This window comes from Perognathus longimembris, chromosome 28 (genome assembly GCF_023159225.1).
Source record: "Perognathus longimembris pacificus isolate PPM17 chromosome 28, ASM2315922v1, whole genome shotgun sequence".
NCBI lineage: Eukaryota > Metazoa > Chordata > Mammalia > Rodentia > Heteromyidae > Perognathus > Perognathus longimembris.
Window position 1 is genome coordinate 70,210,606 of NC_063188.1, and position 27,486 is coordinate 70,238,091.

Genomic DNA, 27,486 nt, shown 5'->3' on the forward strand with positions numbered 1-27,486 from the left:
CTGGAGAATGATTAGCTCAATTTTGAACAAGCACATCTGAACATCCTTTTACAATGTCCTGTGGAATTATCTAATTATCCAGTAGGCAGTCATTGTATGGCTGTAAAACAAGCAGCAAAACAGGAGTATAGATTTGGGAGTCATCAAGCATAAAGGTTGTTTACAGTTGGTTGTTTTTGTGCCAGTATTTGGAGTTTGAACGGAGGGCTTCCAGCACTTCCTTGACTTCTTTGCTCAAGGCTGGTGCTCTACCATTTAAGCCACACCTCCACTTGCAGTGTTATGCTGGCAAATTGGAGATAAAAGTTTCATGGGCTTTCTTTCTGCCCGGGCTGGCTTTGAACCGTGATCCTCATATTTCAGCCTCTTGTGTAGCTAGGATTCCATGCAAGAGCCACTGGTGCCCAGCTAGAGATTGTTTTAGTTGAGGTATGATTGAAATCATCCTAGAATAGTGTGTGGAGTGAGATTTTAAAGAGAACAAGGAGGAGGGAGAGGGAAGAAGGAAAGAGGTGGAGGATAAGGCCAGAGAAAGAAAGAGGGGCCAGGAGTGGTGATGCCTGTAATTTCAGTACTTAAGAAGATGAAGGTAGAGTGTCCTAATTTCAGGTCCATCCTTTGCTACATATGGAGACCCAATCTTATAAGACAAAAAAACAGACATAGAAACAAAAGGGTCTGAAGTACAGTTGTCCAAACCTAGGCATTTTAAGGAATGGTAAAAAAAAAAAAAAAAAAGCTGAGAATGAGCCAGAAGAGAGGTAGGAGCTAAGTGCATTTTGGCTGGTGCTCTTGTGGCAATCCAAGTATTTCTTAGAATAAGTTTCCCCTCTTTTATCTTTTGTCTCTAGAGTCCTTGACCCTATTTTGGAACCCTTCTACCTATCAATTGCAAAAGAAGGGAAAAAAAAAAACCAAACCCTTGTGTTAGTGAGGTGTTAGATTACTTTCTAAGTTTTATTGTTCCTCAACCCCAGTCAATCTCACTTCTCATAATAGCCTATATGTATATATTTATAATTAAAATATGTATTTTTTAACAATATTCTGTTATAGCAAGACTGATGTATGGTTTGAAAACCAAGTAACAAGAAGAGGTGTGGCTCAAGTAATAGGCTGCCAGCCTTGAGAAGAAAAAGCTAAGCAAGACCTTGAGTCCCTGAATTCAAAGCACTAGTACTAAAAAAGCCCAATGAAGATGACTAGTACTTACTTTCATCTCTTCCTACTTCCAGGCTATTTGTACACAGTTTTATGTAATCTCTATAGCTGGATCATAGCCAGTTCTTTTTTGAAAGAAATCTCAATTCTAAACAGTATAGCTGTACAATTATTTATTGGGTTAATTATTTCATGTGTTAGCTGTTGCTTTTTATGGTAGATGAAGCTTAAAATCTTACCTTTTCTCCCCACTTCCCTTTTTACCTTTTAAAATTGCTGTATTTGCCTCTTGCTTAATGATAATATATAAACTGTGTGATTGTGTAAACATTTGTCTCACAAAAGAGGCAGATCATTAAACTGTGATTATTTCTTGTGTATATTTGTATAATTTCTGCATTTAAGTAATTCATTTCATCTACATACTATTTGTCTATCAATGTTTCCATTAGGTCAATCAGATGTCTATTTTCTTAATTTTGCAATATGCTCAAATAAATCATATTATCCAGTAAAAAAAAAATCCCTATTCTAGAGCTTTCTGTTCTGGTCCAATCTGGACTATTTTTACCTCCTGGTCCTGGATCGATTTAGGTTTCTTTTTCAGTGTAAAAAATGTTTAATATCATCTGAATATTTAGCATAAGATGTTATACTGAGCCCCTTATAAAATGTAGACACTGCTTGTATTAAAATTTTTATACTGTTTATATTTTTAACAATAACAAAATGTGTCATGTGATTAAATCTGTAGCAGAATAATTCCAAGAACAAATCTGATTTGCACTTCCTCCCTAATATTCTGAAGTTTCCTCATGAAATGTGGACATTTGCATCTGTTGCCCTGATCACTTTTCAGATAGATTGTTAATATGTTCTTGTATATGAGCATTGAATTATTTTAGTTTTTCTTCAATAATTTCCCAGCTTAATGGGACAGAGGTTTTCATGTATTATATTGATTTCTGTGTCCTTGGTAATTAGGGCAGAGTCAGACACATTAGGTTTGTTATAGGTATTTATGTGTTGAATGAAATGTGTGTGTGTGTGTGTGTGTGTGTGTGTGTGTGTGTGTGTAGGTGTATGTGTGTTCATGTACTGGGGCTTAGACTCAGTGCTTTATACTCTCTCTTGGCTTTCTTATTCAAGGCTGGTGCTCTACCACTTGAATCACAGCTCCACTTTTGTTTTGGTGGCTAATTGGAGATAAGAGTCTCATGGACTTTCTTGGCTGGGATTGGCTTTGAACTGCAATCCTCAGATCCCAGCATCCTGATTAGCGAGGATTACAGGCATGAACAACCAGCGCACAGCTAGGATTTCCTATTTTAAGGATGAGTTGTATCCCATTATATGTATATAGATCAGGTTTTTTTTTAAATCCATTTGCCTGCCAGCAAATTCTTTCCATGTCTTGGCAACTGTGGATAATGCTGCAATGAAAAGTTTATATCTGTTCATGATAATGATTTTGTTTCCTTTGGATCTATACGTTGGGTCATATGATAGTTCTGTTTTTAATTGTTTGAAGAATTTCCAGCCAGGCACTGGTGGCTCATGCCCATGATCCTAGTTATTTAACAATGTGATGATATCTCATTGTGCTTTTAAGTTGTAGTTCTTTGATGATTGATGATTCTGAGCACCTTTTCACATACTTGCCATCTATTTGCATGTGTTCTTTGCATCGTTGTTTGTTCAGATGCTTTGCCCATTTTTTTTGTTTTGTCATATCTGGGGCTTGAGCTCATGGCCTGGACACTGTCCCTGAACTCGTTTGGTCAAGGCTAGCCCTCTACCACTTGAGCCACAGGACCACTTCTGACTTTTTCTAAATAGGTTATTGGAGATAAGAGTCTCTCAGCCTTTCCTACTGGGCCACCTTCGAATTAAAATCCTCAGATATCAGACTTCGAAGTTTCTAGGATTACAGTCCTGAGCCACCAGCATGCCTGACCTCTGAGCTTTTATTTTCTTTTTGTTCAAGGCTAGTGCTCTACGCCTTAAGGCTCAGCTCCACTTGTGGATTTTCTGCTGGTTAAATGGAGATGAGAGTCTCATGGACTTATCTGCCTGGGCTGGCTTTGAACTGCTATCCTCAGATCTCAGTCTCCTGAGTAGGATAGCAAGTGTAAGGTACTAGCACTTGGCTTTTAATTTAAGTCTGAAACTGGCACTCAAACTCGGTACCTGCTGCTTTTGCTCATTGGCTTGCACTCTACCAAATGGCTTTTAGTTTTTAACACACATATTCACATAGATATTGTATTGAGTTGTATGAGTTCCTTTTATATTTTGATATTAGACTCTTATTAGATATATAATTTACAAATATTTTCTCCTCTTCTGTCAGGTGCTTTTCATATTGTTTTTGCTTTCATTACCTATGGAGTCTTTTTCCTGTGCTTTATCCTAGGAGTGCTACAGTTTCAGGATGTAAATATGAATCTTTATAATTTTAAATGATTTTGTGTATGATATAATCTAGTTTCATATTTACACGTAGATATCCCATTTTTCCAACATCATATATTGATAAGATGGTCCTTTTTCTTTTGTGCATTCTTGGTATCTTTTTTTGTGGTGCTGCATTAGTTCACTGTATGCCCTTGAGTTTATTTTTGGATACTCTGTTCTGTCCCAATGGTTTTGGGGTCTTATTTTATGCCAACATCAAACTTCTTGTTGCTAAATCTTTTTTTTTTTTTTTGGCCAGTCCTGGGCCTTGGACTCAGGGCCTGAGCACTGTACCTGGCTTCTTCCCGCTCAAGGCTAGCACTCTGCCACCTGAGCCACAGCGCCCCTTCTGGCCGTTTTCCATATATGTGGTGCTGGGGAATCGAACCCAGAGCTTCATGTGTAGGAGGCAAGCACTCTTGCCACTAGGCCATATTCCCAGCCCGCTAAATCTTGATAACATAATTTGACATCAGGAAGTATAATGGTTTCAGATTTGTTCTTCTTGGTCAAGATTGCTTTAGATTTGGGGGCATCATTTGAAATTTCATTTAATTTCGAATCACCCTTTTGGGTTTGAAGCCACTGCCTGTGTCTTCCATATGAATTTTAGAATTTTCTATTTCTGTGGAAAATACCATTTAAGTTTTAATAGATTGCAGAGTATGTAGATTAGTTTGAGTAGCACAGCCATTTTTTCTAGCCTATGAACAAGTGGTACTTTCATTTATTTATGTCTTCTTTAATTTCTTTTATCAGTATTTTATAGTTTCAATGTACAGGTCTTTTACTTTCCTTGTGAAACTTATTCCTTAAATAAAAATAAATAGAAGGGCCAGGAATGTGGCTTAGTGGTAAAGTGCTTGCCTAGCATGCATGAAGCCCTGGGGGTCGATTCCTCAGAATCAGAAAAAGCAAGAAGTGGTGCTGTGACTCAAGTGGTCAGGGACAGGGCCCAGGCCCTGAGTTCAAGACCCAGGATTGAAGAAAAAAAAATTTTTTTTTTGGCCAGTCCTGGGCCTTGGACTCAGGGGCTGAGCACTGTCCCTGGCTTCCTTTTGCTCAAGGCTAGCACTCTGCCACTTGAGCCACAGCACCACTTCTGGCCATTTTCTATATATGTGGTGCTGGGGAATCGAACCCAGGGCTTCATGTATACGAGGCGAGCACTCTTGCCACTAGGCCATATCCCCAGCCGCCCCACCCCTCCAAAATTTTTTTTTTAAATAGAAGAAAATTTCCCTGAGCTAAAAAAACACTGTCTAAATTTCAGACAAAACTGATTCCCTGACTGATTCCTTTATCTGTTTACTTACCTATTCATTACTTTATGTGTCCTGTGCATTAATAGAAAAGAATTTCATCTGTAGCTTACATAACATTACCTTTCTCTGGTTCTTTTTTTCCTTTAACCGCTACTCATTTTTGGATGTGGCATTGTCCACTTAATGCTTTGTACTTTATAGTGGTTTTTTTTAATGACTATTTTTGAAGTAAACCTTGTACTTTATTTTCTAAGTGCAGTATCGCAGGGCTCATCAGTGATATTCTTCATTTCGCTGTTTAATTAGTATTATTTTATTATACGTGCTGCACTTGACAGTCCTAAAGTGCTGTTGTTAGTTTTTAGTCAAGTTTTCATATATGTTGTTCTATAGTTGTAATTTCGTTCTGATTGCTGAGGCATCTTACACATTTCTTTTTGCTCAAGTACTATGGATTAAACTCAGAGCCTGAGTGCTGTCCCTTTAGATTTCTTTGCTCAAGGCTATTGCTCTACCACTTATGTCACAGTTCCATTTTCAGCCTTTTGGTGGTTAATTAAAGATAAGTCTCACAACTTTGCTGCCTGGGCTGGCTTTGAGCCATGATCCTCAGATTTCAGACTCCTGAGTAGCTAGGATTACAGAGGTGAGCCACTAGTGCCGAGCTAATACATTTGTTTTTGTTAGTGATTGGTGTACCATGACATAAACTGGAAAGGGAGTATTTCTAAGAAACCTCTAGAGACCGGCTGTGTGTAGGCATAAAAGGTGTTCTTATGCTGAACTTGATCCTCATGCTACTTTTTTTCTAGTGTTCAGGTGTTATTTCTTTATGACACTGATTGTCCTGTGATAAAACTGAAAATTCCAGGATTTTTCATTTTCAGTCAGATTATACTCTAAGATATTATTCTTTAACTGAAATCATATAACATTGGATGTAACCTTATATAAAGACCTCAAAAACCAACACTGAACCACTTAGCAGAAAATGGGGGGAGGGGAAAGGGAGATGTAAACTCCCCTACAATTTGTTGCTAAAAAGAATATCCTATATCCAACTAAATTTTAATTATTTTTTTCTGTGCAAGATCCATATTTATTATTGAATATCAGAATTGTCTCAGTTAAAATGCTCTTTGTTACCAAAGAAAGGGAAACATTTACTTTAAATTATGTTAAACAATAACAGAAGTCCAGACATCTGCAATAAATCAGGCATAATAAAAAAAAATCGGACTTTTTTTGGGGGGGGAGGGGGAGTGCTGGGGCCTGAATTCAGGGCCTGGGTGCTGTTTTATGAGCCTTTGTGTGCTAAAGATTAGCATTCTATCACTTGAGCCATGGTACCACTTCCATGTTTTTTTTCTTTTTTTTATTAATTAAATTTTGTTGACAAGGTGTTGGGCAAAAGGGGTACAGTTACATAATAGGGCAGTGAGTACATTTCTTCTGATATCTTACACCCTCGTTTTTCTTTCCCTTCCCTAGATCAGGTAGGCATATATACAATACCCAGTGTACCAAAAACATATACAGTAGCCACGTGGCATACACCAAAGGAAATTCACCTAGAATTTTAAATATAACGTCAACAACAGAGTTTGCTTATCCTTGTCTTATATGATCATAATTATCTTAATTATATTTTTATTACTATTATTATTATGTGGTTGTACAAAGAAGTTACAATTCCATATGGCAGGTTATGAGTACAGTGTATCTTGATCAATGTCAGCCAGCTCTTCCATCATTCTCCATTTTCCCCCTACCATCCATACCCTCAAATTATGTAGATCAAATTTTACATAATGTACAATAAATATAATGACTACATTTGCTCATGCTTCCTCCCTCCTTTTGTGTATCTACCTAATTTTTTTTGTTAGTCATGGGGCCTAAACTCGGGTCTTCGGTGCTATCCTGAGCTCTTTTGCTCAAGACTAGCACTCTACCACTTTGAAGCACAGCTCCACTTACAGTTATCTGGTGGTTAATTGGAAATAAGAGTCTCACAGACTTTTCCTGCCAGGGCTGGTTTTGAAATGCCATCCTCAGATTTCTGGTTCCTGAGAAGCTAGGAATAGTGCATGAGCCCTAATTTTCTTTTTAAAAGTTGGGCTTTTTGTTTTTTGTTTGTTTTTATTGGTCCCGGGGCTTTAACTCAGGGCCTGGGTGCTGTCCCTGAACCTCTTTTTGCTCAAAGATCAAAGCACTCTACCACTGGAGCCACAGTGCCACTTCTAGCTTTTCCTGAGTAGTTTATTGGAGATAAGAGTCCCAGGGACTTTTCTTCCTGGGCTGGCTTCAAACCTCAGTCCTTAGATCTCAGCATCCTGAGTAGCTAGGATTACAGATGTGAATCACAGGTGCCTGGCTTTTAAAAAGTTGATTTAATTCTTTAAGAAATGGGTCACTGAGCCAAGTGCCAGTGATTCATGTCTGTAATCTTCACTACTCAGGGGGCTGTAAACTGAGGAGCTCAGTTTGAAGTCATCCTGAGTAGGAAAGTCTGTAAAACTTTCATCTTCAATTAACCAGCAAAAAGCCAGACATAGAAGTGTTTCTCAAGCGGTAGAGTGCCAGCCATGAGTGAGAAAACTAAGAGACAGTGCCCAGACCATAATTTCAAACCTCAGTACCTATACAAAAAGAAATTACTTATATTTAGTTGTTCTCTAATAGAGCTTTCATAAGATCTGAATGTCTAAATCTCTCTATATAAAGGCTTGGTACCCAAACTAGTAAGTCCAAGAAATGTAGACTATATTAGTACTTTCTCCCTGCCATTCACTTACTGTATTAAGGCAGCAGAATTTGAAACCTTCAGAAATTGAATCCTTAATCCCGGGAAACATTGGTTCTAAGGGTATTGGCAATACAATTTTCTTGTTTAGGCTTGATCCTGGTGCCAGTATTTGTCTTAACTGCTAATAAAAAATGTACTCCATTTAGAAACATATTTGTGTTAAAATATGGATAGCACCTTCTCTATAAAAGAGTTAATATGACTCTGCTGGCTTATCATATATGGAACTTGTAGGTCTTCAATAAATAATAGTCATTTTCTCTGAGTAGGTTCATAAGCAAGTGAATTGGAAAGATAATGGGAATCAATTAATGAAGATTAAAACATGATCTTCCTGTGGTACAGTGCTTGCCTCACATACATGAAGCCCTGGGTTCAATTCCTCAGCACCACATATATAGAAAAAGCTGGAAGTGGCGCTGTGGCCCAAGAGGTAGAGTGCTAGCCTTGAGCAGAAAGAAACCAGGGACAGTGCTCAGGTCCCAATTCCAAGCCCCAGGACTGGCAAACAAACAAACAAACAAACAAAAAAACAACCATGATCTTCCTTACTAATGAAGGTGATTAGAGAAAATTATTTTAGTATGGACATCACAAATTGGAACATAAAATACAGTACATTTGCTCAATCACAGCTTTAACTGAAAGTGAGTTCATAATTGTGTGGCTAGGAGCCAGTCCGAATGTAGGATTTCCTTAAGCATATAGGCTCCTGGGAGGAAAGCAGCAGGTTAAGAACCTATGCCAAGCTTATTCAACTGTTTATTCTAAACATACTTGTCATATAACCCATTCCTCATCCTGTGAAGAGAAAATCAGGAGTGTTTATCTATTTGAATTTTTCCACATGGAAATAGAAGCATAAGTGTTCTCTATAACACACTCAGTGATATATTCAGTATTTCATTTGCTTGAACCTAAATAGCTCTTTAGGACCAAAAATATCACAATTTACTCTACCGAAATGGTATTTTAGGAATGCTGAAGTATTATACAAATAGCTCAATTGCAGAGTATCAGATTAATGACATACTAATAACATATTTTTAAAACTCCAGAAAGTGGTATAATAAAGAATGAGGAAATGCTTCTTCTTCTTTTTTTTCTTACAAATGGTCCTAGTCATTTATTTGTTTAGAGCCAGAGGTTCCATTTTTGACAAGCTCCCCAGTGTAATGAGGAAAATAAAGTTTAGGAGGTCTTTTTTCGCCCAGGTGCATCCTATCCATTTATCATGGAAGCTATCAAAACGGAACCAAACAAAACCCAGTCGCCAATCCAAACATCCTAGAGAAAAGCTAAGAGGCCAGTAAGTGCCGAAATAACTAAAAAACTCATGTCTGCTAAGAGCTAAGAACCGAGATACTTGTTAACCTCCTCATGGGTACACACAGTCAGCAGAATGTAGCTTGCACAACAGAGCCTAGGGGCTTCAAAAAAGTTGTAGAAGGAGAGAATCCCATTAGAACCTTCTGGGGACTAGTTTAGACACTCCCACATCATAGTGCATTCCTCAGAGACTGTAATTCCCCTGTCTCTTTTAGGAGAAATCAGCCTTTCATTTGCTTTCTCAATGAGGAAATGCTTCTTTAATGAAAAAGTACCAAAACGAATTTATTCATCAGTATCTAGCAAGTGAGAACAGTAAGAATTGTAGTGTGTGTGTGTGTACGCGCATACATGCACACATAGCAGTACTGTGTCTTAAACTCAGTGCCTCATACTGTCACTTGACTTTTTTGCTCAAGGTTGGTGCTCTCCCTCTTGAGCCATAATTCCACAGATTTTTGCTGGTGAATTGGAGGTAAGAGTCTCACAGATTTTTCCACTCAGGCTGGCTTTGAACTTTGATCCTCAGATCTCAGCCTCCTGAGTGGCTAGGCTTATAGGCATGAGCCACAAAAGGCTGGCTAACATTGTACATTTTGAGCGCTCTATGTTCCTCATTTAACACTTGCTAGAATTCTATAATGAGGCTTCAAGAGAGAAATTTACTGTGATATCTGGTTTTATGTAAGCATACAATATGGTAATAAGGAAAGACAGTGGGAGAGGGAGAGTAAGGGAATTCCAAAAAAGAGGACAGAAGAGAAAATTAGAAATTCATTGGATAGGTGATCTAGACCATGTGTTCCATGGAGAATATTATGGCAATGGAAGTGAAGGTATATGGGCAAGTATATGTGGTGATGGCAGCATGAGGGCAATATGAGTAATGGTGGAGGACTGGAATTCCCTGGGCAGGAACAAAGGGAGTGAAAGTCACAGAGAGAGCTAAGAATGATAGTGGTAGTTATCACAGTATATATGGTAATATGAATGATGAGAATTGTTTATGTGCATGCATAAAGTTGTGTATGCAAGAAGGGAAAAGTAGTGGTGATGTGGTGAAAGGACACAATGATAGTGGGACACTGGGATCATTATGTGTGAAAATTTGCATAGAACATTTTGAATAATAGGATTACAGAGTGGGTAGTGTGGGGAAAGTGTAATATGGTAGTGGAAAATAGTGACATGATGGAATTGATAGATATGTATAATCCAAAGGAAAATGGGAAGTGTGTCCATGAGGACAGAATAACACACTGAGCATGTGTGAGATGACAGTGAATGCAAAGGTATGCTAATTTTTAATGAGTGCCTGAATAAGTCTGGCCATTGTAATTGTTTTTTTTTATTAGATGTCAAGCATTATGAATTTTATTTTTTAGTATGAAATTTTGCTAGACATTTGCTTTTTGGTGTTAGATGTTTTAGTGTCCCTATAAATCTTCTTGAGCTTTGCTTGGAGGTACACATACTTAAAATAGATATTTTCAAGTCTTTTTTTCAGTACTAGAGTTTGAACTCAGGGATTTACACTTGCAAGGCAAGTGCTGTACTATTTTGAACCATGCCCTGCTAGCATTCTTTTCCTTAAGTTATTGTTTTCATAGAATCTTATGCTTATCCCCAGGCCAGCTGGGATGATGTTCTCCCTATTTATGCTTCTTACATAGCTACAATGACAGGCTCTTGTCACTGTACCCAGCTTTTTATTGGTTACCTTGGCTGGCCTGAAACAGCTATCCTTGATATATCTACCTCTGAATAGTTTGAATTACAGGCCTTAGTCACCACACCCTGCCCAAAGTTTTGCCTTCAGAAAAATGTGGTACATATACACAATGGAATTTTATGCCTCTATCAGAAAGAATGACATTGCCCCATTCGTAAGGAAATGAAAGGACTTGGAAAAATTATACTAAGTGAAGTGAGCCAGACCCAAAGAAACATGGACTCTATGGTTTCCCTCATAGGGAATAATTAGCACAGGTTGAGGCTAGTCACAGCAAAGGATCACAAGAGCCCAATAGCTATGCCCTTATGAACACATAAGATGATGCTAAGTGAAGTGAACTCCATGTTATGGAAACGACTGTTATATCACTGTTGTAATTACTTTCAGCATGCCATGTGAAACTATAGCTTCTTTTGTTGATGATCCTCTTGTATCCCCTTCCTGTGGTTGTACCCGTGCTATCACTGTATCTCATCTGAGTACCCTGGATACTGTATATACTGGTATTAGAACTAGGGAAGTGCAAGGGAATATCAAAATTGAGAGACAAAGGATAAAAAGACAACAACTCCAAAAGCAATACTTGCAAAACCATTTGGTGCAAACCAACTGAACAACTCATGGAGAGAGGGAAAGGGGGAAAGGGGAGGAGGGAATGAGGGAGGAGGTAACAAATAGTACAAGAAATGTACCCACGGCCTTACATATGAAACTGCAACCCCTCTGTACATCACTTTGACAATAAATAAGTAATTATTAAAAAAAAAAAAGAAAATGTTAGGCAAGCTGAGTGCCACTTCATGCCTATAATCCTAGCTACTCAGAATGCTGAGATGTGAGGTTATAAGTTTAAAGCCAGCCCAGGCAGGAAAGTCTCTGAGACTCTTATCTCTAGTTAAACACTAAAAAGCTGAAAATGGAGCCATGGTTCAAATAGTAGAGCACTAGACTTGAGCAAAAATGTGCCTAGGCCCTGATTTCAAGCTCAAGGACAAGCACACACATACAAAAGAATTTGTTAGGCAGGCCACACAAGAAATAAGCCAAAAATGAAAACTTATTAGCCACAAGTGTTGAGGCCAGGCCCATTTGAATACCCCATGCTGCATGAATTAAGAACTATTCGGTTTTAATTGGTAGCAACTAGGGTAATCCCCAAACTTGTGGGGAGAGGGGTGCAGTACTGGAGTTTAATCTCAAGGCCTTGGTGCTGTCCCTTGGCTTTTTCCACTCATGGCTAGTACTCTCCTACTTGAACCTCCTCCTCTGTTCTTTTTTTTTTAATGTTTTTGTTCCTTTTACACTTCTTTGACCTTCTGTACTGCCAAGTGTTAGATGTAAAGTAACAGTTGTGTTTATGACAGTTGCTCTTGTTATCACATGAGGTCTTCCTGAGAACAAAAAATTCATTCAAAATTAGGGATTGGAGGAAGAATTTGGGTCAGATATGTAGCCACATATTCGAAGGGTAAGTTAAGGTCAAATTTCCAAGTCGAAAAACAAGGTATATGGTCTCATTTTTGCCAGACTGGCCTCTACAATCTTGTTGATATTTTCCTCCAAAGTCACTGGCATTACAGATGTGAACCACTGCAGGTGGCTTGAATAATTCCATTTCTAATAATTTACCATAAGGAAATAAGAGAGGATTTGTACAGAGATTTGGGGGGGGTCTACAATGATAATGTAATAAATGAATAAATTGAAATATTTTTGTTAGTCAGGTAGGTAAATGTCTATGATGGAATATCATACAGAGTAGTCTTCATAATGTCATGCACAATGTTCTGTCAGAGTAATTGTGATAGAATATTGTGCTATATGCAACAAAAGTCTCAGGTTAGCCAGGTGCCAGTGGCTCATGCTTGTAATCCTAACTACTCAGGAGGCTGAGATCTGAGAATCTGAAGCCAGCCCAGGTAGGAAAGTTCATGAGACTCTGATCTCCAATTATTCTCAGAAAAACCGGGAAGTGGGGCTGTGGCTCAAGTTGTAGAGTTTTAGCTTTGAGCAAAAGGAGCTCAGGGACAACACCCAGGACTGGTAAAAAAATTCAGATGCTATGCATTACTTACACTTATCCATATGCAAATGCATGTGGTGATTGGGTGGAAATAGATCATCCCTTCAGCATTTCTTAGATCAACTTTGCTTCATAACATGAAATCTGGAAATGTATGTCATAAGCTGAGTTCTATGAGGATTTTTCTAACTCCATACTGTTAAAATTATCCATGAGATTCCACCTAGGTAAGCTTTCCATTAATATTGAATATGAAAAGCACATGGTGCTAAGTCATATTTGAATTATCTGAGTACATTGCAATACATCATGGATTTTTTTCCAGTGTAGATGAGAGGGGCTTCATGTTACAAAGTGCTATGAGCCCATACATTTTTATCCAATGATTTAGCAAATAAAGATCCATACAATGTCCACACCCAATGAGGTTGAACTTGTTGACCTCCTCCCCTTGTTTCTCTCCTTTTTATAGTCAGTCTCTCTCTCTCTCTCTCTCTCTCTCGTTCTTGTGTAAGTACTGGGGCTTGAACTCAGGCCTTGGGAGTTGATCCTTAGTTTTTTCATTCAAGGCTAGTTACTCTACCACTTGAGCCACATCTCCACCATCAGGTGGTGAAGTGGATATAAGAGTCTCATGGGCTTTTTCTGCCTGGGCTGGCTTCAAACTGCAATCCTGACATTTCAGGCTCCTGGGTTAGATTACAGGCATGAGCTACCAGCTCTTTGAGCCCTTGTCTCTTTTCATAACCTTCTGCTGATTAATGGTGTGCACTGCTGTGATATGACTATTTAATTTAGGTAATAACTATTAAAACTTGCATAATTAATATCTTCTTTTATATAGTCTCAAATTTCTGCCCTATATAATTTCCTTCTCTTTAAGAAAATCTGAAAGTGAAGATGTGGCTCAAGAGGTAGAGATCAAGTCTTTAGGGATAAAACTAAACAAGAGTCTGAAGCCTTGAGTTCAAGCCCCATTGCTGGCACACAAGCAAAATCTAATATTCTTGTAAGGTATTCTACTGGCAATGCATTAACTCTGTTTTGTTCACCTAAGAAATTCTGTATTCTTCTTTCAGTGTCTCCCTCCCCCACTTCTTGGTACTGCAGTTTGAACTTGGGGCCAGGACCTTTAACCTGGTATTCACAGTCCCTGTGGAAGGCATTATATACAGTACCCCTTGCCTTCTTCCCTTTAAGGTATGCTGGCTTAATTGGCTGAGGAGTGGGCACACACCCAGTGGACTCTCATAATTGGTTTCTCCCATCTCCATGCAGTGTAAGTCATCCCCTTCACCCTTGAACATAAATCTTGCTGAGTCATCCTCTCCCCATAGAACATGCATTTTGCTGACTCAAGCTCTTTCCCCTACTTCACCTGTGAATTTGCATCTTACTGAGTCTTCCTTCTCCTGCTTCCACCCCAAGTTGGAGCCCTTCCCTAATGCTGTTTTGCCTAGGTAGGAAGGCCTGCCTAACTTCTCAAAAAGATAATACAAAGACATTAAAAGTCAAGCTATAAATCAAGACAAAACAGTATATTCAACAAAAGGCTCATACATCAAATATATAAATGCTCAAGAGTAAAAAGAAATTAATTTAATTTTTTAAAATTATCTTTAAATAGTTACACACATGGATACCAATTCAATATGTCTGCTTATGAGTACAATGCATCAAAGCAACCTTTTAACAAGGCCAGAAAACAACTCAAAGGTGGGTAAAAGATACATGGGTAGAAAATAAGCACATGGAAAAATACCCACATAATAAATTATTAGGGGCATCAAAACCAGATTGAGCAGTTACTACACCTCAGTTGCTAAAAATATAGACAACAGATGCTGGGTAAATATTGCTGATGGACTAAGATCCCTCCAGGAAAGTTCAGTAATTTTTGGTAAAACTAACATGAATTTACTATAAAAACCTCAAAATTGCATTTCTGGATTATTATTATTATTTCTGGATTCCCAGAGGAATAGGCACTTATGTACACACACATACACACACACACACACACACACACACACACACACACACCATACAGCACACAAAAACTTTATAGATACTTGATTCATAATAGTTACAAAATGGAAAAAGAAATCTTGAAATACATCTATCTAGCCAGCCCTCAATTTTTTTTTTGTTTGTTGCTTTTTGTGCTGGTTCTGGTGCTTGAACTAGGGCCTACGCACTGACCCTGATCTTTGGTGCTCAAGGATAATGCTGTATCACTCGAGCCACAGCTCCACTTCTGGCTTGTGGTGGTTAATTGGAGATAAGAGTCCCAGGAATTTCCCTGACTAGGCTAGCTTTGAACCATGATCCTCATATCTCAACCTTCTTTGTAGCTAGAATTACAGGTATGAGCCATAGCCCCTGGCTCAGCCCCAAAGGTTTTCTGTGTTGTTGTTGTTCTGTTTTGTTTTCTATTTCCTGGAGTTCAGCATCAATGTTTTACTACACTTGACCTTAGCCACAAGGCCCAGAAGCAATAGCATCAAAGTTTTAATAAGATATGTTGGACTGTATAAAGGACTCCCCCCTAAAATGAGAAGATAAAGTGATCTCCATTCTAAAATAGATAGAAGACTTGCACATACTTTATGTTGGATTCTGACGTTTCTATTGTTTTATAAAAGTGTTTTCTATCATATTACTTATTAGAAATATAAATCAAAACTACCAGAAAATGACAAAAGTACATATTAAATTGACAAAAAAGGGGAAAGTCTGTTATCAAGTACTAAAATGTTATATTCATTCTTAGTGTTGGGTATATGCTGACTTTGAAATTAAAAAAGCATTAGGCATTAAAATGAATACATACATAGGTAGTTTGATTGCAATGTTGTTTGTATGTGTTTCTGATAAAAGGCCTTAAACTAACATGAAAGTCTTGTCTGTTGGGAATGTTTGAATACATTGTGGTATATACCTATCATGGAATATTATGCACCCATTCAAAAGAATGAATCGGTTGAAAGGAGTAGGTTGTTGTTAAATAATACAAATCAGATGCATAAAAGTTTACAGAATATGATCTTAGTTATTGTAAAATAAAACTGACATTTGGGACATGGAAGTATAAACAGGGTTAATGCATGTCTGACAGGTGGAGATGGAAGTGAAAGAACAAGTAGCAGGCAAAATACTGTAATTTAAAAATATGACATATCTATAATGTCATTGATACAAGAATACACATCTACATTTGCTCTATGTGCTATATAAAAGATACATAAGATTATCATTCATCACAAAGTAGTGAGATTTAGAGTGTTTACTTAATGTCAAAAATATTTTTCAGACAGTGTTTGAGTTCTGAGTGATCCTATGTGCATTATTTCTACAACAAATAATATATTTGTGTGAGGAAGTGAGTTTATCAAAGCAAAACTGCCTACTGGATTTCTTATTTTAGCAATAGGGTGAACATGTGACTAATTTACTGATTAAAAACTATTAAACCCATAAAATGTGCCAGGTATTGTTCTAGGTACTGAGGATATAACATGAATAAAGCAGACAACAATTCATCAGCCTAAAAATCTTATATTCTGATGTGGAGAGAAGGCATAGGGAGAATATATATGGAGGGATCAGTTTGGGACTTCTTCATTTCCAGAATACTGAAAGATATGCAATTGGAAAAGTGAGGTAGTTGATTAGATCACAGATCTAGAATCCATTGGCTAAGTCAGGACTGGAGGTGCTGATTGTGGAAGCTGATAGCATAGAAGATGCATCTTGGACCTCCTTTCCTGAGTCTGATCACGTCCTACTGCAGACACTTTACAGAGGAAGTGCTGAGGAAAAGCAGGCAGCTGACAGAGGTACATTGCTATGCAACAGATGAGGAAAGTCATTCAGTCAGGCAGAATTGATGTCAGCCCTTGGGGACCAAATGTTGCAGTCTTCCTACCATTAGCTTCCTTTCATATTCAGGCTCCTGGAAGGAGCTGATGGCGGAACCAAGAGGATATTCACATAAAGTTCTGCCTTGGGTTTTGGAGCATTCTCCATTTAGTTTGATTGAGTCACCTTACATCTGTCTATCATTTTCTGCCTTGGTGAGTTTTTCCACTCATCCTAGAAGCACAGTAACCCATGTGTCTTTCCTTGGGTAGGACTCCCTTGCTATGTTTCCCATTTTGCATATTGAGAAATGAGGTTCAGAGTAGTTGAGTGATCCCAGGAAGCTCACACAGTTGGAGACCGGCAGCCAGTACTCAGTCCTTGGAATTCTAAAATCCAGTCCAGTTTCTCCCTGCAGAGCAGACACATAAACATCTGACTGTCCTGTCAGGCTTAGCAAGCATAAGGAAGGCCTGAGGGATGACTGTGTGACATTACTCATAGGAAGAGGCCCGTGGGTGGGAGCACAGAGGTGGACCCCAAGAAGCAATGTGCACATGGCTGGACCTCCCCAACAGAACTCAGAGCATGAGTTTAGGCCTCCTAGAACATAAAAAATGTATTTCACTTGGTATAGGTGTTGGGTGGGGGAGGTTGCATGGGCTTTGCAGTCAGGAAAACCCAGGCCCCAAATTGGCCTTGTCTGGCTAATAACTGTGTTTGTGTCTCAGCTTCTAGGTATTTTAAAATGTGGGTGCTGGCACCCACTTCCCGGGGCTGCTGTGAAAGGGAAGCAAGCCCCAGCACAGACCTTGCTGTGAAGTACAAGCTGTGCCTTTGCCTCCCCCACATTTCATAAAGTATTTCCATGTCTGGAGCTGAGAAAAAGGAGCAGGAAAGAATCTACTGTTCTTTATTAGTCTGGCAGCTAGAGGGGAGCAAGAGTCTTGTAAAGTACTGCTATTTTAACTCCAGACTCTGGCTTTTTCAGTCTTCTTATTTTCTGTGTCACCAAGTAGGTCAACTCCACAGAGGTCAAACACGTGTTGCAATAAGGGACCCCCTATATTGATACGTCAATTGAGACCTAAGTGGTGCTAGGCAACAGGGTGGAGAGAGGAGAGGACCTGACTGGAGGGGCTCTGAATAGGGGAGACAGGAGGGACATGATCAAGACGCAATGCGAAATAGGTAGGGGGCCTTTTGGAGAGCTAAGGGGTGGGACCTAGAGCCTTAAGCTCTTCTGTCAGGGAGGCCTGCACGGAAGGAGGCGGAACCTTTTTATCCAGTGGACTTGGATGGTGGTGAGTGAGTGGTGTATTGGCAAAGCAGCGAACTGGTGGGGGAACGGTGAGGAGGGTGTTCCTCTGGTGCACACATGCGCAAAGTGGTCTCCTGAACTAAGCTTTTGTTGGGAAAGGAGGCGGGACTTTTATTTAGTCAGTTGGGTCTTGCGCAGGCGCTCCGCATCCTCAGGCGGTGGGTGGTATATTAGTCGGAGAGGCGGGGTCGTCGTTGCTGCCGCGCTGGCATTTTCTCCTGAACCGGTGGAGAGTGCAGTCCTGAGAGCCAAACTCCGCAATCCTGATCCCGAGTCGTGAAGAAGGCCGGCACCGAGGGGGTTGGGGTTGGGGCCACGGAAGGCAAGGTGAGATAAACGCCAGACAGGGCATCTATCTGCCCAGTCTTAGGGCGGCCCCCTCCATTTTTAATTTCCCATTCCTTTACCGCTCGATTTAGAACCCTCTTCCGCTGCCTAAAGCCCGACTCACCACCCCCCCAATCCTTACTGATTTGAAACCCTCATTCCTTCTCAGAACCCAGTTCACATAACCCTCACAGCTGTTTTTTTTTTTTTACCTCGATCTGTAGCATTTATTGGTATCTATTTTGAATGTCTGTTAAACTTCCCATATTCGAATTCCAACCTAACCTCACCCCTACCCACGCTCCTGCCTGCTTCCTGAGCCGCAATTTGAAGCTCTTCCTGGCTAATTTCTGGAGATTCTGAATCTCCATTGGGAAAGCCATGCACTTTTCCCGCCCAGTTTTGGCCGGCTCTTCAAATCTAGCACCTCATTTCTCTCCTCAGCTTCCCACCAGACCACACCCCTATTCGGCCCCTGTATTTTTCTTCCGTGGTGTAATGTGTCCCCCCCCCCACCGTCTTTTACCACCCACCCCCTAGGTTCCGCTCTTGGCAGAGACGGGAGCCATGGCTCAGAAAACGGACCCTGATGCGGGCCCTCTCGGCTTCCAGGTGAGCTCTTCTCACCCCGCCATTTCTCTAGTGGACAGCCTCCCCTTTCAGGCTTTTTCAGTCTCCCAATTGCCAGGATCCGGTTTGCTCTTTTCTGCCTCGAGCCCCTTGGCTCTCTCATTCCCAGCATTTAGAGAAGGGGGGAGGGGCGTTCCTTTTCTGCTATTAGTCCCTGCTTAGAGAAAGGGGAGACCCTGTTAGTAAGGCAATTTGCCCAGAGATTGCCAGTTCATAAGGAACCTTTTTTCCCCAAGTCCTGATGCGTGCAGAGCAGTCTGTCGCCCCTTACCCCAACCTCTCACTTCTACCTCTCTTTCTCCTGCATTCTTTACCCTTTGCAATCCCGATTAGCCTCACCTCCTAGCTCGGCCTCACGTACTGAGTTCCCACTGCAAACCTCGTGGGCCTTCCTCAGTGCTCCACCCCACTCCACGCCGCTCCCTCGCACGACTCCACCCCTTTACCCCTTGCCCCGCCTCCTCCCTTTGACCCTGTTCTGCCTCCTAGATCTCTGCCTCTGGCCGGCCTGTTTTTGCACTGCCTGCTTTCTGCTGAGCTTTTCTGCAGTGCTAGGCCACTCCTCTGGCTTTTGAGGCCTGGAGATTTAATTTTTTTCTCTCCTGTATTTTCAGGATGAGGCCTCTGTAGAAGACAGCGCCTTGCTTATGCAGACCTTGATGGAGGCCATCCACATCTCAGAGGCTCCACCTACTAACCAGGCCACAGCAGTTGCCAGCGGCCAGACTGCTAGTCCCCAGAGTTTACAGCCCCTAACTGCCAAAGCAGAGGTTGACACTGAGGTTTCGGTAGCAGCCACTAGGCCTAAAACAGCTTTTAGAGCCCAGAATGCTACCACAAAAGGCCCAAATGGTGTCTATGATTGCTCTCAGACACATAATGCCAAGGAGATGCCCGATGGCCAGTCAGAGGCACCTATTAAGTACCACAGTGCCACTCTAAGGGGTCCAAATGCTGCCTGTGATTTTTCCCATCCTGGAAACACTGGTGAATTAGCCACTAGCAAATCTGAGATTACCTTTAAGACTCAGAAAGCCACTACTAAGATAGGCCCAAATGCCAGCTACAATTTCTCTCCATCTCCTAAGGCCAATGAGATAGCTAACAACCAGCCTAAGACAGCCTTCAAGGTGTGGAATGATACCACTAAGGCTTCTACAGCTGATAGCCAGAACCAGAATGTAAAGGAGGCCAAAATGACCACTTCCCAGAGTGACATAGAGACCAACTTAGGTATATATGAACCCGATGGTGCAGCTGCACAGACATCAGTGGATAGTTCCCAGGCTCAGAATGTGGAGTCTCGGACTATAATTCGAGGCAAGAGGACCCGCAAGGTGAGATCTCTACTAATGTCACTTTGCTTTGGCTTTATCCTTTCTTTGAGGTTTGTTTTAAACAAAAATACATGTAATATAATTGCCTGTATTTTTTCAACTAGTTTGTAGTAGATGTTTAGTTAAATGATTACTTTTGTCGACAAATTGATGGACACTGGTATGATATATACTACCTGTGTATAATTCAGCTTACATTCAGATACCAGACACTATATGTTAGAGCCTAAGCTAGGCACACTCATACAGGTTTCTTCATTAAATCCATAATTACGGATACCTCCTTACTATCTAGGGATCATAGTCTGGGGGTTTTTGTTGTCAGTTTTTGTTTTGGTGGTACTGGGGTTTGAACTAAAGGCCTTGTGCTTGCTATTGCTCTACTACTTGAGCCGCGCCCCAAGCCCTCTTTGTTTTAGTTCTTTTTCAGAGATAGCCTTGGATTAGAATCCTCCTACTTTGAATTCCTGTGAGCTGAGTTTTCAGGTGTAAATGACCTTATACCTCGTTTGTTTTGGGGATAGGGACTCTTAAGTTTGTGGCTAGTAGGTCTTGCTATCAATATAGATGAGTGTTTAGAGGTAGATACAGTAAGGTTACAGGGCCAACTAGTAACCTCAGACTTCTTTCTGATGATGCAGATTAATAACTTGAATGTGGAAGAGAACAGTGGGGATCAGAGACGGCCTCCAGTGGCTTCAGGAACATGGAGATCTCCACCTGTTCCAGTGCCCACTCAGAATGCACCTGGTGCACCCCCTCATGTGCTGTGGCAGACCCCACTGGCTTGGCAGAATCCATCTGGCTGGCAAAACCAGACTGCCAGGCAAACCCCACCAGCACGTCAGAGCCCAGTGGCTAGGCAGACCCCACCAGCCTGGCAGAATCCAGTTGCTTGGCAGAATCCAGTGATCTGGCCAAGCCCAGTGATCTGGCAGAATCCAGTGATCTGGCCAAATCCCATTGTCTGGCCTGGCCCAGTTGTCTGGCCAAACCCTGTAGCCTGGCAGAATCCTCCTGGATGGCAGACCCCATCAGGATGGCAGACCCCGACCAGCTGGCAGGGCCCTTCAGACTGGCAGGGTCCTCCTGATTGGCCACTACCACCTGATTGGCCACTACCACCTGATTGGTCACTTCCTACTGACTGGCCAATTCCCCCTGACTGGATCACCCCTGACTGGCCAATACCACCAGACTGGCAGAACCTGCGACCCTCACCTAACCTTCGACCCTCCCCCAACCCTCGTACCTCTCAGAATCTGGGTGCCCCTCAGCCCCGAGATGTGGCCCTTCTTCAGGAAAGAGTAAGAGCTGTTCCTCCACTTTTTACTTTCTTCCTTTTTATATAACTGTTGTCTCTTCATTTATAATTAGCTAAGTTTTCTGCAAATATAATTATTTCTTTTTCTGTTCCAAGGCAAATAAGTTGGTCAAGTACCTGATGCTTAAAGACTACACAAAGGTACCCATCAAGCGCTCAGGTAGGCATCCAAGGCCCCTTCCCTGCACTCTGTTGACATTCCTTTGCTTTTGCTTATGTGTCCTTCCTTTTTGTGTGTGTGCTGTACTAGCGCTTGAACTCAGGGCCTGATCACTGTCCCTTGAACTTTTTCACTCAAGGCTGGTGCTCTTCCACTAGAGACACACCTCCAATTCCAACTTTCTATTTGTGAAATTGCAGATGACATTCTCATAAACTTTCCTTCTCTAGGCTGCCTTTGAACTGCTATCCTCATACCTCAGTCTCCTGAATAGCTAAGATTGTAGGCATGACCCATCAGTGCCTGGTACCCTTTAGTTCCTGTCCTCTACATTCCATACATAGGTGGTTCCTTTTTTCCACCTTTGAATATCCCAAGGATGCTATACTTAGGAGGGTTGGCAGAGGGGCTACTGCTTTGTTGCTCTGGCTCAGTCCAGTTGCTCCCTTCTCCTACAGAAATGCTGAGGGATATCATTCGAGAGTACACTGATGTTTATCCAGAAATCATTGAACGTGCTTGCTTTGTCTTGGAGAAGGTAAGAATACAGCCTTGAAGGAATGGAATGATGGGGAAAATCTTGATTTCAAAGATTCATGGGATTCCTACTGGGTGTTTAGGGAAGGTCTCACAGGGACCTGAATGATGGCCTATGGGAAGCTTATGCCAAGTTTTGTAATTTCAGTCTCTTTTCTTACCCCTGTAGAAATTTGGGATTCAACTGAAGGAAATTGACAAGGAAGAACACCTGTATATTCTCATCAGTACCCCTGAATCCCTCGCTGGAATACTGGGAACGTAAGATGGGAACGGAGGTGGAAAGAAAAATGACCTTTCTCAGTGATGGTTTATTTCCAAGAGTTTCAAATTATTGAAGGTTTAGGGTTGCATAGGAGGTTATAGGCAGCACTGGGGTATAATTCTCCCCAATTTCACAGTATTGAGGAAGCTAGCTGGGTAAGCTGGCTGAAGTCAGCTCATGCAAATGGATAGTGAAAATAAATTCTTTTTGTACTCCTTTAGAACCAAAGACACACCCAAGCTGGGTCTCCTCTTAGTGATTCTGGGCATCATCTTTATGAATGGCAACCGTGCCAGTGAGGGTGAGTGGCTGGACTTGCAGTAGGGGGTTGACCACACCTGATTTCCAAGCTCATTTTGTGTGCCTTGTCCCCTTTTGCCTACCACTGCAGCTGTCCTTTGGGAGGCACTACGCAAGATGGGACTGCGTCCAGGGTATGATTAGGCTCTCATCTCTTGCTTGTTTGAATCATATTTTGGCAATAGAGGATGGTCACAGAATTGTGTTAACCTGGTTGTCTGGTGGGGAGGGTTGTTTGGGGAAGGTCAGAGCCCAAGGATAAGACCTGGGTGGATAGAGAGACAGTCCTGAATTATGCCTCTTCATATTTCTGACCTGGTGGTGCAAAGCTCTTTGCCTTTGGGCAAAGTCATAGTCTGATTATGTTTTTCTTCTTTCTTTTTTAAAACTATCAGGGTAAGACATCCCCTTCTTGGAGACCTGAGAAAACTTCTTACCTATGAGTTTGTAAAGCAAAAGTAAGTAATGTATAAGGACAATTTTCTGGTCTGTGCTTTCTTTATTTTTCACAGTGTTCCTGTATATAGGTGGTTCACAGAGAAGCAAATCTGTACTCAGTGTTTATTGACTATACTTCTCAAGGTTGGATGTTGCTACCATATAGTTGTCTTAAAAGTGAAACTTGAACACAGTCTTTACAATAGACATTCTCAAGGCTATGTCAGGTAGAGATGTTTGCACAGCAGTGTAATGATGATGGCTCAACAGGATTACAAGAATGTGGAGCTAGAGATTTGGGATAGGAGTGAGATTAATGTTTTCTTTTCTGTGACTCTACAAACTTCTTTAGTGATTATGAGTGATTGCTTAGTGTAGAATCACTGATAAAGGAATTCAAAGACTCAATTATTAAATGCTTTAAATTGTGTTTGGGAATAAATATAGGGTAGGAGAGTTACTACTTGAAATAAATCTCAAATTGTGAGGTTCTTATGTATTGGTGGGTTTTTATTCTGCCTGGATAGGTAGACGCAGACTTTTTCACTCTTTCAGATACCTGGACTATAGACGAGTGCCCAATAGCAACCCTCCGGAGTATGAGTTCCTCTGGGGTCTCCGTTCCTACCATGAGACTAGCAAGATGAAAGTGTTGCGATTCATTGCAGAGGTAATAGAAGAACTGCTCTAGAATTGATAGGTTAAGAGATGAGTTATATCCATGGCCTAGAGCAATGATGATATCCTAGGTGTATTGCTGTGTGAGCAGTAACCAAATAGGGTTCATAATATGTGTTAGATGGTTATATGTATATTAAGATTTTTAAAAATATTTTTTCATTGATGGGTGCTGGTGGCCCACTCCTGTAATCCTTGCTACTCAGGAGGCTGAGATCTGAGAATTGGGGTTCAAACTAGTCCAGGCAGGAAAGTTCATAAAACTTTTAACCCCCAACCCCCTGAAATGTAGCTGTGACTCAAGTAGCAGAGCTCTAGCCTTCAGCAAAAAAAGCTCAGGGACAGCATCTAGGCCCTAATAAGTTTGAGTCCCAGGATTGGCATAATTTTTTTTGATAAATGAGCTCATTGTGAACTCTTTAAGAAGATACACTCATAGAAGAACAGAATGGTGCTTGCCAGGGCCAGTAATGAGATGGGAAATGGAAAGAGTATAAAATTTCAGTTAGAGAAGATGAATAAATTCTGCAGATAAATGCTGTATTTTGAAAACAAAAATTTCCCCCCAAGCTTTGTTACAATATAGTTGACAAGATATATTTATGGGCTACATGATTTATTTTTATTTGTGTTGGCTTTGTTATTTTTTTCATTTATTTTTATTTGATTAGCAAAAATTGTGCATATTTGTGTGGTTCATTGTTATGTTTGATAATGTGCATGTGGTGTAATGATCCACTACTTCACATATTTACCTTTTTTCGGTTAATAACATTTAAAGCTAATTCTCTTAGCAATTTTCAAATATGTAATACATAATTAGTAACCGTAAGTCATCATTGTGTACAATAGGTCTCCAGGACTTATTTAACCCTATGTACCTGAAACTTCATATCCTTTAGATGATATCTTTCTATTGCTTACTCACTTTACTTGAGGTCTTGGCAATCACCATCGGTGAATTTGGCTTTTTGTAGATTCTACCAATAAGAGATCATACAGTATTTGTCTTTCTGTATCTGGCTTGCTTAGCATAGTGTCCTTTAGCTTTATCCATATTGTCAACAAATAGCTAAGGTTTGTTGATTTTAAAGGCTGAGTAATATTCCATTTTTGTGTGAGTGTACATATATAAATAAATAACATTTTTGTCTTTGTTCATCTATTGGAAGACACTTAAGATTGCATATCGTGGCTATATTATGAATTGAGTTTCATTTTGTTTTGTATTTCTCATCTCAGGTTCAGAAGAGAGACCCTCGTGACTGGACTGCACAGTTCATGGAGGCTGCAGATGAGGCCTTGGATGCTCTTGATGCTGCAGCAGCTGAGGCTGAGGCCAGGGCTGAAGCAAGAACCCGAATGGGAATTGGAGATGAGGCTGTGTCTGGTCCCTGGAGCTGGGATGACATTGAGTTTGAGCTGTTGACTTGGGACGAGGAAGGAGATTTTGGAGATCCCTGGTCAAGAATCCCATTCACCTTCTGGGCTAGATACCACCAGAATGCCCGCTCCAGATTTCCTCAGACCTTCACTGGTCCTATTATTGGTCCTGGTGGTACAGCCAGTGCCAACTTTGCTGCCAACTTTGGTGCCATTGGTTTTTTCTGGGTCGAGTAAGATATTGGGTAAGCTTGGATTGGGCAATTGGGTTTCTTGGGGGCAGGGATCTATAGGTTTGATGAAGTCAAATTTGTATGCATAAACTAGGAGTCATAGGGAACCCATGGTGGGGAGGTGAAGGAAATAAAGGGAGTAGAATTTGATACCATCTTTCTTATATTTAATATATAATTGATTTTTTAAAAAAACTTTTTCTTTCTTAGGTTCATGGATACTGTTCATCAGTTGGACTAGTTTTTCCCTGAGTGAGGCTGAAGCCTCGAATTCCTTCTAAACCCATCTAAAGAGCCACATCCTGTTGATGGAAAGTGGCATGCAAGATAAATTTATTTGCTGTTCCTGTCTGTTGCTTTGGTTTTTTTCTTGTGTGCTGTCAAGTTTTGGTATCAGAAATAAACGTTGAAATTGCAAAGTGAATTTGATGTGCTTTGTTTTTATTCTATATTTAGGGAGATGACAGTGCCTTTAATGGGAAAAGACACTAACTCTAGGCTAAGGGCAGATCAGCCTTCAAGCTAATGTAAATAGGCATGTATCTGGCTAATGAACTGTGAATCAAGAACAGAGGAATAAGTGAATACAAGTGTTAATGAGACCTAATAACGAATATTATCCAGTAAATTCCATGTAAGTAACTCATGTGAGATATGCTGGAATCATTCATTCCATTTCAAACATTAGTGATGGAGTAATGAAGAAAAGTGAGACTTAATAGTTGAATTTAAGAAATACAGTTGAATTTAAGTTAGAACATACAGGTGATAACAAGATCCAGAGTGGGGAGAGAAAAGTCAATGGATTTTGATTCCAGGGTGCTAGGTACTCTGTCGGAAATGAAGCAAATCAAGGATGGAGGCAGGAGTAGAAATTTAAGAACAGTTGAGGACTAGGAATATGGCCTAGTGGTAAAGTGCTCGCCTCATATATACGAAGCCCTGGGTTCGATTCCTCAGCACCACATATACAGAAAAATCCAGAATTAACACTTTGGCTCAAGTGGTAGAATGCTAGCCTTGAGCAAAAAGATCCAGGGATAGTGCTCAGGTCCTGAGTTCAAGCCTCAGGACTGGCAAAAAAAAAAAAGAACAGTTGAAGCCAGTTACCTAAGTTTCTGTAAGAATAGTCTTATAGCTACATTGTTTATAAAGGGATGGACTCATAAGCATGACTCTTCTGCATGTCTTGAAATGCAGTCTAGTAGCCTATCCTTTTAGGAAACCCTTAGAAACCCATAGCCCTCAATCAGTTTCATTACAGAGACTGAATTCGTTTTTACAGTTTCTGGGGGTGGGGTGTACTGGTTACTGGGGTTTGAACTTGGGTCCTGGGAGTTGTCCTTTGGCTTTTTTACTCAAGTGGTCTTAGCACTTGAGCCACAGCTCCACTTCTACATTTTTGCTGGTTAATTGGAGATAAGAATGTCGGATTTTTCTTGCCGGGGCTGGCTTTGAACCTCAATCCTCAGATCTGAGCTTCATAAGTAGCTGGGATTACAGGTATGGTTTAGTGTTCCTCCCTCCCTTTTTCCTTCTGTGCCTCTCATGTCTGTCCTTCCTTTCTTTTTTCTTTGGCAATAGTGGGTCTTGAACGTGATCTCTATCTAGCTTGCCAGGTAGGTAGCTGCTCTTTCAGCCCTAGAGATAGGCTTTTATGGACAGTGAAGAAAGTCTCAATGGCCTTTTCTCCATCATGGAGAAACAAGATCGTTGCTTAAGAGAACAAAGATAAAACCACAAAGCTTCATCCAGAGTAAGAAAGTCTCAAGCTGTGTATGACCTTGAGCAAGGTTCTAGCTTGAGGTAAGAGTCTATGCTAGAAGCAAAGATGTTACACTATTAGGCCTTAACCGTAACTTCCTCAGTAATTAAAGCAGTCTCTGCATATGTGGAAAGAGGCAAGAAGGAGC

General features: G+C 40.6%; 1 protein-coding gene across 3 annotated transcripts in view; it reads left to right on the forward strand.

The window, feature by feature from the left end:
• Positions 1-25,997, forward strand: part of Maged1 (MAGE family member D1) — a 67,907-nt gene extending 41,910 nt beyond the window's left edge. For 2 of the 3 annotated variants that reach the window (XM_048335279.1, XM_048335277.1), the window contains exons 2-13: positions 18,829-18,900; positions 19,533-20,255; positions 20,897-21,562; positions 21,676-21,739; positions 22,198-22,277; positions 22,446-22,537; positions 22,763-22,842; positions 22,933-22,975; positions 23,237-23,299; positions 23,835-23,949; positions 25,200-25,585; positions 25,784-25,997. In XM_048335279.1, coding sequence (XP_048191236.1) covers positions 18,856-18,900; positions 19,533-20,255; positions 20,897-21,562; positions 21,676-21,739; positions 22,198-22,277; positions 22,446-22,537; positions 22,763-22,842; positions 22,933-22,975; positions 23,237-23,299; positions 23,835-23,949; positions 25,200-25,577 — 2,349 coding nt within the window. In that variant the 5' untranslated portion in view covers positions 18,829-18,855 and the 3' untranslated portion in view covers positions 25,578-25,585; positions 25,784-25,997. Of the gene's footprint in view, positions 1-17,509; positions 18,289-18,828; positions 18,901-19,532; positions 20,256-20,896; positions 21,563-21,675; positions 21,740-22,197; positions 22,278-22,445; positions 22,538-22,762; positions 22,843-22,932; positions 22,976-23,236; positions 23,300-23,834; positions 23,950-25,199; positions 25,586-25,783 lie in introns of those variants that run through there. The other variant, XM_048335278.1, reaches the window with a different exon arrangement.
• The last annotated feature ends 1,489 nt before the right edge of the window (positions 25,998-27,486 follow it).